Raw genomic sequence first — 16,197 nt, forward strand, 5'->3', positions numbered from 1 at the left:
CCTCACTACCATCGAGATGTCAGGTCGTACCTCGATAGAACTCTACCCCAATGGTGGGTGGGTCGAAGAGGTGCTGATGAGTATCCACCTCGGTCTTCTGATTTGACACCTCTAGACTTCTACCTCTGGGGTATAGTCAAGAATGACCTGTATCGACAAAGACCTGCAACAATAGACAAGCTACGTGCAAAAATCGAAGAGTCATGTGCTGCCATTATGCCAGATACAGTAACAGCCGTAGTTCGATGTGCAGTTTGGTGTCATGGGCGTTGTATACAAGTTGGTGGTGGTCATTTCGAACACATACCATAACCCTCTCTCAGTGCCAAAAATTGTTATGTCAAGTCAAATGTGTCACGAGATATGGACTTGCAAACAGTGGGTACATTTTTTGGATCCCTCTGTATATGATGATATTTAAACTGTATTTTCTTCCAATAATGATATGTTGTGGCATTGGCCCGCTGCAGCTAAGAAGCATAAGAAGCAATGATATGTTGTGGTTTGCATCGGCATGCTCCCACTAAGGCGCAAGATGCACATAGAGTATTATAGAAATGGTAATGGAAGTTATTTCTAAATATGTGCCCACTTGAACATTCCATGTTCAAAATTAGAAAGGATGGTACAAAACAGAATACAAAATATAATACTAATTTACTGTTAAAAGTAGATCTACAGGAGAAAGTTTACTTTACCATTGGATATAACATTCAGACAATTTTATTTTGACCAAGCAGGGTGACTCAGTGATAACGCATGAGACCCGCGTTCAGAAGGTCCCAGGTTCAAACTTCATGGCTGGCCAATTTGACTGAGGTTTTTCATGGTTTACCTCAGTCACAAAGGCAAATGCTGGATTGGAAATTTACATATAGATTACCAGGACCAATCTCTGCACTTGGTGACAGTTGCACTACCCTTAAAATGCTCGGGTGAGGGGGTGGAGTGAGGTAAGGGGACCGCGAGCAGGTAGTGTTCTGAAAACAAACATTGTCTTCCAATGGGACAGACTACATGTAACAGATAAGCTAACTCACGACCAATTTTTCAGTTCAGGCAATTCTATTAGTATGGATACGGAGGTCTGACGTAGCTGTGATGTACACCAAGCACATAGATTGGTGCCTGTACCTGTACCATGATCATCAGTGCCTTAATCACCATTATCATAATCACGAATAAAATTTAAAACAGTTAAAATGAATACAAGCCATATATAACATATAATAACGGGGAATGCGCACAAATATGCATATAGTATAGTTATTGCGCGCTTATATTTTGCTGTAGTCTTTCTAAGACCTTGTCCTGTTGGGACAGATAGAGAAATGGTAACGGCCATAATATTTATTGCACAGATTGCACACACACTGTTCTGTTGCCTCGTGGAATGCTGGCCTTGTGCATAGCATGTGGTGGAATCAGTGGACTGCCAGTCTTTATAATATATAACATATGACAATAGAAACATAATCACAACAATAGTCCACAGCCTACTGACATTATATAACATACCACAATAGAGGGAGAATCACAACAACAGTTCACAGTCTACCGACATTATGTAACATACGACAATATAAACAGAATCACAACAATAGTCCGCAGCTTACTGACATTATACACATGTGACAATATAAACAGAATCACAACAATAGTCCACAGCCTACTGACATTATATAACATATGAAAATAGAAACAATCATAAAAATAGTCCATAGTCTACTAACATTATATAACATATGAAAATAGAAGCAGAATCACAACCATAGTCCACAGTCTACCAACATTATGTAACATATGTAAATAGAAACAATAGTCCACAGCCTACTGATATTATATAACATATGATAAATAATAGAAACAGAATCACAACAATAGTTTACAGCCTACTGATATTATATAACATATGATAAATAATAGAAACAGAATCACAACAATAGTCCACAGCCTACTGACATTATAATAACATATGAAAATAGAAACAGAATCATAACAATAGTCCATAACCTACTGACATTATACAACATATGACAATAGAAACAGAATCACGACAACAGTTCGCAGCCTACTAACATTATATAACATATCACAATAGAAAGAGAATCACAACAATAGTCTACAGCATATTGAACCTAGATCTTAAAGTATGTATAAATATACAGAGAATAATTTTGAAAATAATAATTACAATATAAAAATAAGAGACATTGGATTACCCAGAAATGCGCAGAAAAAATTAAGGCAGAGCAGATCGATGGTTTAACGTGTCAGATGACGACGACGACAACGAAGACCACCACAAAGATCAGGGTGATTTTCCGATGCTGCACATTACACACCTGATCATTGTTAAATTATGTTATTAGGCCTCTCACACTGTTTAGGAGTAGTAAGACTTGTGCTATGAGGCTCCGCTTGGAAAGGGGGAGAGGGGTTAGATTCTTGCTTGGGCTGATTACCAGTGGCGTAGCGTCAAGGGAGACTTTGAGACTGAGTCTACTGACCGAAAAATATGAAATAAAATATAAATAAATAAACTACGATAGTGTCCAACATATGTACCATGTGATTAGACAGTCTTAAAATTATTTGATGCGGCAGTACAGTCGAATAAAGACTGGAACCTTCCGAGTCTCATACAAGTGTGAGTTATATAGCTTTTCCTATTGAATTTTAACCTGCCCGTTGAAGGAAGATAGGGTTTATTTATTTTCCATAAATGGCATAAGATGCAGCATCTGAGACTGAATGCTGTTTATGAGGGTTTAGTCTTTAACTACCTGCTCTCTTGAAGTGACAATGAGGGTGGGGAATGGTCGGCTGAATACGCTAATGTCCCTAAGTCACTGACCAAGTTTCAACTGTTAAATAAATATTCCTATTTCAATTGTTTTGGAAGTATGGACGATTCTATTGATTTGGTTGATATTGATTAAAAAGCAGTTTTCGATACTGTCTTATGAAAGAAAGTGCGAATTAAAAAGTAAAAGACCAACCCCTAAACTTGACATTATGTCGCATTAGAAGAGACAAAAGCGAACGTTTCAAACATCGTGATATGACAAATGTAATCGGTTAACTGGCAGTCATACTCAAAATAAATTGTATTGGTTTGTATGTCTATTGTTTGGAAGCAAAAAGAGTGGAGTGAAGAAGGAATAGCAAGTGTAAAGAAAGTAAAGGAAAGCATGCAAATATGAAGCGTCTAAAAGACATACGGTACTCATACTCTAAAAAACATACTCATAATAGGAAATCGTTTCAACTACTGGGTAGGGTCACACGAACTGAACATGTTTTATATGAAGCTGCATGTCTGTCTGCCATTAAACACAATGAAAAAGTGTCTGCTAATCGCAAAATATTAGGTTGTCTTCTTTAAGCTGTAACTTTCTTAGGAAAACAAGAACTAGCTTTCAGGGGAAACAAAGAATGGTTGGAGTCAAAGAATAAGGGTAATTTTTTAGAATTGTTAGACTATACTGCACAAGAAGAACAATTTATGAAGGACCACTTATCTTCTTCTTCTTCTTCTTCTTGTTTCAAAGGCATTTCGCCAGATATCCAGAACGAACTGATTAAGATTATCACGTCAGTTCTAAATGAACAGATTCAGAGATAAATTAAAGAAGTTTACATGAGATATCCAATGTTTCGTCCACTTGTACAGATACAATTTTGTTAGCTTGATGCTTAATAACTTGGTATACAGTAAATACTGAAATTTGAACTGATTAGTTGTAGATCTAATCATCATCATCATCATCATCATCAAGTAATCAAAGATTTTAAAATAGAATATTAATAGGATTGGGTATATCATGATTTTAAAAACTGATTAATTTGTTTGAAATTAATAGAATGTGGTAGGTACTCACTTACATTGTATACAGTATATTGCTTCTAGTTTGTACCGTAAATCTAACAAAAATTGAGTGTCGACAACTTTTTAATATAGTCTACCCAGACCATATTGCCACGCTACGCCACTACTGATTACCTCATTGGGATTATCCCGGATTTTTCCCAACTGTAAGACAAATGTCATGTAATCCTATGGTAAATACTCAGACTCATCTCGCCAAAATTCTATTAACACTATGTAACCACTCAATTGATATAGCACCTTTAAGTACTCAGTTAAAAAATTATACCAATAATGGTATTTAATATCGTTTTCAGTAGAAGAAATTTTTAATACGGAAAACATAGCAGCTACAGCCTTTCTAAATTGAAGCACGCTTTATAACAAAATCCTGTAGTAGCAGCTTGTTACATAATGAAAACTGACAGATTCTAATTTTATCTTTTCATTTTTTATATTATTTGTACTCCTGAGCTATTTTCTATTTGGTCTCTAATCAAAAGACGATCTTGATTTAAGCAGGAATAAAGTGTGAGATAAACTTGCTTACTTTCTGATGGTCTTCACGTACTGAGAGTTGCTGTCCTGCTGTGCTGACACACTCACTCCCATGGCCGTCTCTGCAACAATAATGTATGACGTGGTGCTATGTCCATCTAACACACAAACTAGTTATTTTTCTGAGTATAGGGCACAGAGATTTAACATTGCAATTTAAAATATATATATATATATAATATATATATATATATATATATATATATATATAATATATATAAAAAAATGTTCGGGACAGAAGAAGATATCAGGTGACAGGCGATATTAATAAATGGGTTATAAGCGGAGACTAAAAGGAAGGCAGAAAATATGAAAGCTTGGAGAATGCTGGGTTTGCAGTGAAAGACCTGCCCTTGGGCAGAAAACTATGAATGAATGAATGAATGTAAAAAATTTACATGGAGTGTCATGTTTATGAATTTAGAAGGCTCAGGAAAACAACAAAATATCTATTCACTATATCCATCCTTCAAACTACAATGTTTGAGAGTTTTCGCTACTTTAATTTATATACCATTACGCATTTTTTTTAACAATTCGTTACGGTATTTTTACTGAAAGCAATACCTAACAAATATAAAAAATATGAAATTTATTTCTAAGCTTAAGTAGTAATTCATGTAAGTAAGGAACAAAACCAAATGTTGCGTCATCATCTCACATTCTACAGGATTGTCCAAGCTTAAGCCACATCAGGCATAGATACCTTGGGGAACACAAGTTGTCTCCTGAGGAAATTCAGGAAATAAAACGCAACAGAAATGTAAGCTGATCATCTAATGCAGTCTTCTGGATTGATTACTAGTTCGTATATGGTGTGTATAAGAGGACATTTATGAGTAAGTTATTTAATAGATGTGTATGCCCTTGCCGGGGAAGAAAAATAAATATTACACTATGAAAAGAGGATAGGCAATATTATGTCCTGTCTGCAGACACTGTAATAAGAGGAAGTTCAATAATGTTATGATTTGTTCTGCAGACACTTAAGAAGAGGATGATCAGTGTTGCAGTATTTTGTTCTACAGATACTGTATGAGTAATAAAGAAGATAGTCAGTGTTATGTTTTCTTGTATAGACATTGTAATAAAGAAGATTGTCAGTGTCATGATTTGAGTTGGCTAGAATCAAACTTATCCAAAAATCTGATTTGTCAGAAAAGACGAAAATCTAGTGCAGTTTGACTCCAAACGGTGATTTTACTACTAAAGTTAAGGCAGATAATATTCAGTTTGACTCCAAATGGTGATTTTACTACTAAAGTTAAGGCAGATAATTTCCAGTTTGACTCCAAATGAGCAGTTTATCACATTCCCTGCAAAACTCTGCATTGAAACATACCTCAGTCCCTTATTTCATAACTAGGAGAAAGTGCAGTTTCATTCTAGACTCATTTGTTCTGTAGGAAATGTAAAAAAGACGATGATTAGTGTTATGGTCTGTTCTGCAGATAATACACTGAAGAGAATTAGTGTTATGGTCTGTTCTGTGGACATTGTGAAAAGAAGATATTCAGTGTTATATTATATCGTGTTCTGTAGACAATGTAATACAGAGAATGTTCAGTGTTATATTCTGTTCTTCAGACACTGTACTAAACAAGTTAATCTATATGACATTACACATTCATTTCAGATTCAGACCTCGATGTCTTTTTCTCAGATACTAATATCTTCATTTTAAGTAATTGATTAACTAGCAGACTTACTCGTGTTAATTATGTAAGTTTGTGCGGCTTACAGCTGTTTCGGTGCTTCATCACACCATCCTCAGAGCCTACTAGATCTCGGCGTCATCTCGAACTTCTCTGCGTTGTGGGTGCGTTTGATTGTTGAAAGATGTTGAAAAGTGGAGTCAAATAGTGTGTGTGTACTGAAATTGATCTGTGTGTTGAGAATTTGATCGGGGTGTGCTTTAGTGTGTTAATCAATTACTTATATTCAAGTGTTAAAAGTAGTGTATGCAAGATTCAAAATGGATCTTCATTTTATTAGCAGCTGCCTGATATTTAAATATTTCTTGTAAATATTCATTATTTGATCAATTTATTATTAACAATAGATCAATCAGATATGTTCATATGTTCTTTAAATTACCTTATAATAGCTTCATTCATAAATTGAGGGGCGTTTTCACAAAACTCGTTATCTACTTTTTTTTTCGATTTTGAGGTTTCAGCGTATCCTTATGTTTTTGGGTCAGGAGAATCTAATGGTGCTATCAGAATTAAGCTAAAGTTGGTAAGTATATCAGTAAATTGATCTTGAAATAAAAGAGATTTTTCAAAAACTCGGTATCTACAGTTGTGTATTTTAGAAAAGAGTTGTCTTGAAAAAAAAGAAGATTTTGTAGATAACGAGTTTTGTGAAAACGCCCCTCAATTGGAACTTGAACTATTTACTTTCTATATGTGTCGTATAGGAGATGTTATTTATATTTTTCTAACAGAATGCAGATCTGGAACACATTCTTCTATACTGTCCATCCACAAATCACAAAAGAAGTCAATTAAAATCATCAATACCAGTTGCAAAGACACAGCTCTGCAGTATACAGAGTGTTTCAGAATTCCTATTACAAACTTCTAGGGGTTGTAGAGGGGACTAAGTAGATAAAGTTTTGATTAGGAACCCATGTCCGAAAATGTATTGTTTTGATGGAAAATAAATTTCAAGATCGATTCAATTTAAAATCTCCCACTTCACAGTATGCAAACAAAATGGGCTGAGGGTGACTTGTGCAGTCCCCTGATATCGTCTGTCTCGTCCTGTACTGCTCAATGACTGAATCACAACTGATGTGAAAGCCGACTCCGTAGAACTGATTGTAAACAGAAGACACACGATATCAGGGGACTCCACAAGTCGCCCTCAACCCATTTTGTTTGCGTACCGTGAAGCGGGAGATTTTAAATCGAATCGACCTTCAAATTTATTTTGCATCGAAACTATACATTTCCAGACAGGGTTCCCAATCAAAATTTTGTCTACTTAGTCCTCTCTACAACCCCTACAAGTTTGTAATAGGAATTATGACACACCCTGTATATTGACTACACCCCAACTCTGGTTACTAGCAACAGGCATTTATAACGAACACTGAACAAAATACCTCTCATTTCTTATGAAAAACAAGAACTGAAAAGGCTACAGTGGACTATAGTGAATTTTATGTTGTCAGAAAGCAGCTGGATACATTAAGAAGATTGATTGATTTCAGAATGCAGATATATATATATATATATATATATATATATATATATATATATATATATATATACACACGAGGCGCATCCAGAAAGTAAGTTTCCCGATTTTTTCCCCTTGAAAGTAAACGTAATTAGCCGTGTCAATTGCACATGCGTAACAGATCTATGACGTATCAATCATATGCCAGCCGGACAGATCCCGCCTGGTGCCAGTAGCGTGGCAGCAGTGGTCCGAAATGGAAGCTCTTATTCCTTCTCCCACCGCCTGCGAGGTTCGGTCGGTGATAAAGTTCTTTAATGCACAAAGCATTAAGCCATTTGAAATTCATCAGCAGCTCTGTCAGGTCTATGGGCCGAACATCATGAGTAGGCAGATGGTGTGTCGCTGGTGTAGGCAGTTTTCCGAAGGTCGTCAAAGTGTCCATGATGAAGAGCGCAGTGGGCGACTGTCCCTCATTAATGATGGTCGTGTTGAGCTGGTGCGGCAGTGCATCATGGAGAACCGTCACTTCACGATTACGGAGCTGAGCAGCCATTTTCCGCAGATATCGCGATCCTTGTTGCATGAGATTGTCACTAAGCACCTGCTGTTCAAAAAAGTGTGTGCCAGGTGGGTGCCGAAAAACCTGACACCCGAACACAAAATGCAACGTTTAGGAGCAGCACTGACATTTCTGCAACAGTATCACGATGATGGTGATGAGTTCCTCGACAGGATCGTCACGGGTGATGAGACTTGGATTTCGCACTTCACCCCGGAAACCAAGCAGCAGTCAATGCATTGGCGGCATAGTGGATCTCCGGTCAGGACGAAATTCAAACACACGCTGCCGGTACGGAAAGTGATGTGCATGGTGTTCTGGGACAGGAAGGGCATTCTGCTCATTGACTTCCTTCCAAGAGGTGAAACAGTGAATGCAGACCGTTGCTGTGAAACACTGCGAAAATTGCGATGTACCATTCAAAACAAGAGGCGTGGAATGCTTACTGCAGGTGTTGTGCTCCTCCATGACAATACTCGTCCACATACGGCTCGGCGCACAGCAGCTGTTTTGACGGAATTTGGCTGGGAGTTATTTAATCACCCACCCTACATTCCTGATCCTGCTCCCAGCGATTTTCACGTTTTCTTGCACTTCAAGAAATTCCTGTCCTCCGGTGAGCGTTTTGGCAACGACGATGAGCTGAAGACGTCTGTCACACGCTGGTTCCATTCACAGGCGGCAGAGTTCTACGACAGAGGGATACAAAAATTGATCCCACGATATGACAAGTGTCTCAATTCTGATGGTGGCTGTGTTGAAAAAAAGCTGAAACATTGCTGTACCTGTTGCCAATAAATGTTTTCCTGAAAGTGTGTGTGTGTTTTTTTTTAATAGGGAAACTTACTTCCTGAATGCGCCTCGTGTATATATATATATATATATATATATATATATATATATATATATATTCATATTCTAAAAGTGCATGTCTTAGAATTTTTAAAATAAAAGATGCAATTTATATATGTTTGAGTACCTATACATCTATGAGAGATTGTCTTTCCCATATCCTAATAATTCCAACTAAATAAATATCAAGATGTATCAATACTAATAATAAATCTGTAAGCGAAATTTTTCTGGTAATTTTCGCTTGTCTAAAAATAATTGGTGTTAACATGTATAATTAATGATTCTGAAACCGAAAATCGCTTTTTTGAAATTTTTGTTTGTATGTCTGTCTGTCTGCCTGTCTGGATGTTTGTTACCTTTTCATGCGATAATGGCTGAACGGATTTCTATGAAAATTGGAACATAAATTAAGTTCGTTGTAACTTAGATTTTAGGCTATATGGCATTCAAAATACTTTATTTAAAAGGGGGGTTATAAGGGGACCTGAATTAAATAAACAGAAATATCTCGCTTATTATTGATTTTTGTGAAAAATGTTACATAACAAAAGTTTCTTTAAAAATGATTTCCGATAAGTTTTATTCCAGGCAAAATTTTGATAGGACTGATATTTAAGTCTATCTGTCTGGATGTTTGTTACCTTTTCACGCGATAATGGCTGACCGGATTTCGATGAAAATTGGAATATAAATTAAGTTCGTTGTAACTTAGATTTCAGGCTATATGGCATTAAAAATACTTTATTTACAAAGGGGGTTATAAGGGGGCCTGAATTAAATAAACCGAAATATCTAGCTTATTATTGATTTTTGTGAACAATGTTACATAACAAAAGTTTCTTTAAAAATGATTTCCGATCAATTTTATCCCAGGAAAAATTTTGATAGAACTGATATTATTTTAAGGATATACAAAAGTTTTAAAGTAACCATACAATACATTTCCACCGCCGCCTCAGATTATAGTGTCATTGTTCTATGTGCAAAATATTAAATTTTTTAGTAGGAAGAAAAACAAATTTATTCATTCTATGGCAGTAGTGCATAGGAGATCGTGAATTCTTACATTTTCGAAAGAAAGAAATATAATTAAGTTATATATAGTAGATTGTATTATTTGTTGCATCACTATTTAAGTAATTTAATAGAACAAAAATCTGAAAATCGATATGTGACAGGAGTTATTGCAGGAACGACGACGATGGCTACAATGAAATCAAAACAAATGACTCCGTCTATTTAAGGCGGCCTTGACGTTTATCAATATGAATATACAGAGAATATTTTGTGTGTTTGTATGAAGTAATCTCAGAAGCTAATTAACCTTCACTATTTGAAATTTGTAGTGTGTAATGCTACAAATGAGGACTGAGGTAAAATGAAAAGAAATCTGTACACACAGAAAACTTGATATTCTGTCGAAATATTGTATAACTTGATTCTTGCAACTTTATTTGGTCCACATAAAATACTCTAATTTTATACACTCATTTTACCATAGAGATCACTGGAGCTGAGTTATTTTAAAAGGTGTCATGAAATGGTGTTCCTGCACTCGTAATTTACCAGTTTCCTGTGTTTCTTAAAATAATATTTATGTAGGGTACCTCATTTTTTTATTTGCATAAACAATGATATACAATCGAGCAAGTTGGCTCAGGTGGTAGCATTTGAGACACGCATTCGGGGGTCCCGGATTCAAACCCTGTGGCCGACCAATCTGACTGGGATTTTTCATGATTTCCCTTAGTGATAAAGGCAAATTCTGGATTGGAAAGATACATGCCATTATTCATCACCGCCTGAATTACCAATACCAAAAACATTAATCAAGGTCTATAATCAGTTACATGAACACAAGCCATCTATAATACACAATAGAAACAGGAACTCAACAAGAGTAAAAACGACCTGCTGATATACTCACACATTCTAAACACGCGACATGACCACAGGTGTTAAGGCGTGAATAAAATAAACTTAACAAAAAATAAATAAAAATGTGAATTACATAAAAATGATCTTTGTACACAATCAACTCTATTAATTTGGAGTGATTTATTAAAGGATGCATTCAAGACTAATTTAGAAAAATGTTAAACGAATTATCTTTGCACCAAATGAATGGTCTCTGGACCAAAATGATAGCATTTTAATTATTTAAGTATAATTTAAATTAAGTAGCATATTAAATTATTTATTCTTCTATCAAACACGAATGTTCCCTGGACCCAATGTTCTATTTTAATTATGTAATTACTTTATATTTATTTCTAATAAGTGCAGCGGAGTGCACAGGTACAGCTAGTTAGTAATAAATCTTTGTAAGTTCACCACAGATAATGTCGAGACTGCAATAAGTGATGTAGGGGAAGATGTCAAACTCGGGACCATCCACGTGGCTTGCCAGCTTCTGCACGAGAATATCTGCATTAGAGTTGAACACATCCACAAACTGCTCTAGGATCCTGAGGTGAAACGCAGGGGTTATCAGCTTGCGATGAGTTTTCCACTTAGGTCCTATGCAGAAAAGTGAAATATACTTATAGGCGTGTATTCATGTATTTTTATGTATGTTGTAAAATACCACCCTGGTTAGTGAATAAACTACTATACATTTAACGTCTACTACCATAATCTTCGTTAATGACATGGTATTGCTGACAAAAAGTAAGGAGAACCTAATAACTTACCTGTTGTTAAATTACACTTCATTTGGCAAAACTACATGACATGAAAATTTCACAAAATAAAACCAAGAAATAACAGTATGTGGTGAAAACAAGTCTGTGGTGTCAGGTAGGGTAGAGTTGGTGATATTAATAATCACCAATTCGAATTCAAACTTTTGAACTCTATGTGAAATATCTGAATAAATAATGTTCTAATACTTCTACTATCATGACAGCTTCGAATATCCTCATGTTTATAAAAGCTGAAATGAGCTTTGAGGTATATGATGTGGGAACAATGCTATGTAACTCTGTTTACAGTAGCTACTTTAAGAACAATTTCTGTTTTTAGCATACAATAAGTATTAGTCTTATATAGTGTGCCCTTTTATTGCCTTATCTACAGCTAAGCAGCATTTACTCCTGCAGCTGTGTTATGAACTTTCCTTGCATATTATTGCGATCTACCGAAGTACATATGATATTTCAGTGCAGGAATTGTGTGTTATCATATGATGAAGGATCGGTGGAGTGGAGAAAAATTCTCTCCGGCACCGGGATTTGAACTCAGGTTTTCAGCTCTACGTGCTGATGCTCTATCCACTAAGCCACACTGGATTACAATTCCGATGCCAGATTGAATCCTCTCAGTTTAAGCTCCACCTTTTAGTTTCCTTTTAGTGGCCAACCCTCATGCACTGTGTCACAAATGTTGAGTACAATGGCCAAGATCAAGGCTTGAGTTAACAATAAAAAATAATATGACCAAGGGCAAACAAGAAAATTGATTCACTGAGTCACTGTGGATGGAAGTTTAGTTTCCTGCTGGGTCTGCCAGTCAGTACAATTGACAAATTCTTTTACTGTGATGGCGTAATTGGAATGGATATCTCTCGGTTTTCAATACGACTACAAATATTCAGGTTCCTCTTTATGCTGACTAACTGTTCCTGACAAGGGCAAAGAAGGCTTACAGATCATTTTCCAGTTGTCAAAGTTCACAGTCGTCCTACAGAACGTATACAGGGCATATCAAAAGTCCAGTAACATTTTCAATATTTTATTACACAAAAACTACTAATGATAGCACTTTTAAACACACGTCAGTTTAAAGTCAAACTCTCAAAGTTCTGTTTACACCTTACAGAGATTCAATGTGTGAACCACGAGTGACTCGGCAGATGTCCAAACGATATTCAAACTTTTCCCATACCCTTTTCAAGATATCCTCTGTGACCGTGGCGGCAGCTTCTCGAATTCTGGTTTTTAGTTCCTCTAAATCACGTGGCAAAGGTGGTACAAACACACGGTCCTGTAGATACCCCCATAGAAAAAAGTCACATGAAGTCATATCAGGTGACCTTGGTGGCCATGTCATGAAACATGTGACCCTTACTCCAGCACGTCCTATCCAACGATCAGACATCTCCGTATTCAGGTAAGCACGAACTGCATTGTGGAAATGTGGCAGAGCCCCATCTTGCTGAAAGATGAAATCGTCATCGAGATCTTGTCTAAGTTGAGGCACCAACCATTGCTCCAACATGTCCAGATATGAATGTCCAGTCACAGTACGAAAGTATGAAAAAGAAAGGTGCGTACAGTTTTCATTGTGACAATGCGCAGAAAACATTCACCTTTGATTCTGTGAGGTTTCTGTGTACCCCAAACATGACAGTTGTGCTTGTTAATTTTCCCACTCGTATGGAATGTCGCTTCGTCGCTGAAAATTAAGCGGCTGAATAACTTTGAGAGTTTGATTTTAAACTGACATGTGTTTGAAAGTGCTATCATTAGTAGTTTTTGTGTAATAGAATACTGAAAGTGTTACCGGACTTTTGATATGTCCTGTATAATAAAGAGAGAATGAAAACATAGAGAAAAAAAAGCACAGGAGGAGGCCACATGTTTTAACTTATATGATATTTAACTCTTCATGAAAACTTTGTAAATTAGGCTATTTAATTTCATTTTGAATGTAAACTAATAACAATTGGCGGAAATGATGACGTTACCATTGTTAAACAATCATACAGTTTCCAAAAAACAACGAGAATACAAGGAAAACAATGAGAATACAAACATAAAGGGAAGACAAGGAGAACAAGGGAAAGGCAAAGAGAAGAAGGGGAATGCAAGTATAACAGAAAGACAAGGAGAACAAGAGGAATGCAAGGAGAATAAGGGGAGTATAAGCAGATCAAAGTGAAGACAAGCAGAAGGAACAAGGAGAACAAGAGGAATATAAATTAGAACAAGGGGAAGACAAAGAGAACAAGTGGAAAACAAGGACAAGAAGAACACAAGGAAGACTAGGGGAACACAAAGAGACCACGAGGAATAAAAGGAGAATAAGGGGTAAACAAGGAGAACAAGAGAGAACATGGAAAACATAAGAAATAGAAAGAGAACAAAGGAACACACGGAGAACAAAGGTATTACAAGAACAATGGCAATACATGGAGAGCAACGGGAATACAGGCAGAAAAATGGGAATACAAGAAGAACAAGGGGAATACAAAGAGAACAGGAAAAATACAAGGAGAACAAGGGTGGGGATTGCATTTTTATGTAACAGTCTATTCCCAAGTAGTTACCCCCCCCCCCCCCATATCTAGTGAGAAGAAAAACGCATTTCTACATAAAAGAAATTAACTTAGTAACAGATGTAAATCATTTGAATAATTCACGTAAATGTGGTTCTTTCAATATTTTTATTTTATGACGCATTAAGTTGGCACCTTGGGCCATGGCCTGCCTGACCGATTCGACCAGCCCTGTTCACAATATGATGAAATTCACTACATTTCTGGGATATTTTTTAGCATACTTATCTTAGCCCTCTGATGTTTCATTGATGCCAAATGCAAAATAGAGAAAGCAACCATAGTAGTGAATTATAATAACTTTAATGTGGAAGATATGTGGGTTACCATCAACTGGGGTAACATTGGTCCTTTTTTTTTACCATTCTAAAAGTAAACTTCTGTAATTGATGTGTTTGCTCATTTACTGTAATGAGAAACTTTTGGAGTTCTGTATGAAGTAATAATGGCTCCTAATCCATTACAAATACGTTGCTTTATTTTTTCTGAGTTCATAATTTTTTAAATATTGAGCTAATGTCATCTTGACATGGGGTAACTTTGCCCCAACTTTCCAACTTGCATACTATACTGTATTTAGGATCATCTTGGGCAAGTGTAATCACAAAATGAGTGCTGGTTTATCCAACTGATACGATAAAATGTGCTAAAATTATACATGAAGTTTTAATTACGAAATATGCATATTTTATTAGAAAAACAAGCAAATTGAACTCATAATGGAAATTTTGTGGTCTATATTATACCGTATTACATTATATTCATTGATAATCTCTTCGACAATTGTTGCACGATCTCTTTTAATACTGCTGTAAAGTTGGAATTACGTTTTAGAAAAAGTTTTGCCCACTTGTAACCAGACACATTGTTCTTGAAATTAATCACACTGAGTCCTGTTTTGTCAAGATAGCTCTTTATTGTCATTCACAGATCTTGTTCGCCCATTAGAAATCCAAATTCTGGCATCTATTCGAGATGTTATGCAACTACATTCTCTTCATTTGTAAATTAATATTGTTTGCTGGCCTGGTTTTGCATTGTGGTTCCTTTGAGTTTATTTTTTATGGTGTTACGTAGAATACCATAATATGTTACAATTATGTTACATAGTTGTGAGAAAACATATAATTTAAGCTATGGTATTATGGGCCAATATTACCCCAGTGGTACCAGTATATCAGAACTTCAATCTTTCCTATTTTTAAAAATATTAGGTTGGTGTATAATTCCGTAGCGATTTTTCATAAGTTTATTAAACACATCAGATACACATAAGAGAGAAGTTAATCATCAACAATATATTCTCCTTCACTATTTACAACAATCTGCCAATGCTCGAGTAGTTTTTCGATTCCATGGCTGTAGAAATCGCGTGATTTTGAGTTAAAGAAGTTGTCAAACCATGTTCGGAGTGATTTTCAAAAAGGAAGTTCCTTGAAGGTTATTCGAAAGAAAGCGAAAAAAGTGAAAATCTGAGAGCGCAAGATCAAGTGAATAAGGTGGGTGCGGAATGACTTCCTAACCCAACTCCTGGCTAGTGTTTTATGTCAGGTTAGCAAAGTGCGGATGGGGGTTATTATGGATTAGCATCACTTCACGGAGTCTTATTGCTCATTTTTCTTGGATGGCGTGTGCAAGACGTCTCAGTTGGTGGCAATAAATGTCGCATGATGGTAGAACGGTCACAGTTCATCACATTTGCCAGTTCTCGGGTATACTGACGTGGATCATTGTGGATTAATGTGTTTAAATGGTCTTCATCAAACTCCAAAGTTGAACGTGAGTGTCACTAATGTCAAAAGACCCTCCTTAAAAAACGAGAAAACTATTTTCTTTTCTCTCCAATGGCAGTGTCCCCATACATGGCGCTAATGTTTCTGCCGC

General features: G+C 36.0%; 1 protein-coding gene across 1 annotated transcript in view; it reads right to left on the bottom strand.

The window, feature by feature from the left end:
• LOC138710561 (cytochrome P450 4C1-like) overlaps positions 1-16,197 on the bottom strand; it is a 60,968-nt gene that overhangs the window by 22,346 nt on the left and 22,425 nt on the right. Inside the window, exons 5-6 of the mRNA XM_069841542.1 lie at positions 11,370-11,555; positions 4,422-4,491 (exon numbers count right to left, since the gene is read on the bottom strand). Coding sequence (XP_069697643.1) covers positions 4,422-4,491; positions 11,370-11,555 — 256 coding nt within the window. The remainder of the gene's footprint in view (positions 1-4,421; positions 4,492-11,369; positions 11,556-16,197) is intronic.

The sequence above is a fragment of the Periplaneta americana genome, chromosome 12 (genome assembly GCF_040183065.1).
Source record: "Periplaneta americana isolate PAMFEO1 chromosome 12, P.americana_PAMFEO1_priV1, whole genome shotgun sequence".
Taxonomy (NCBI): Eukaryota; Metazoa; Arthropoda; class Insecta; order Blattodea; family Blattidae; genus Periplaneta; species Periplaneta americana.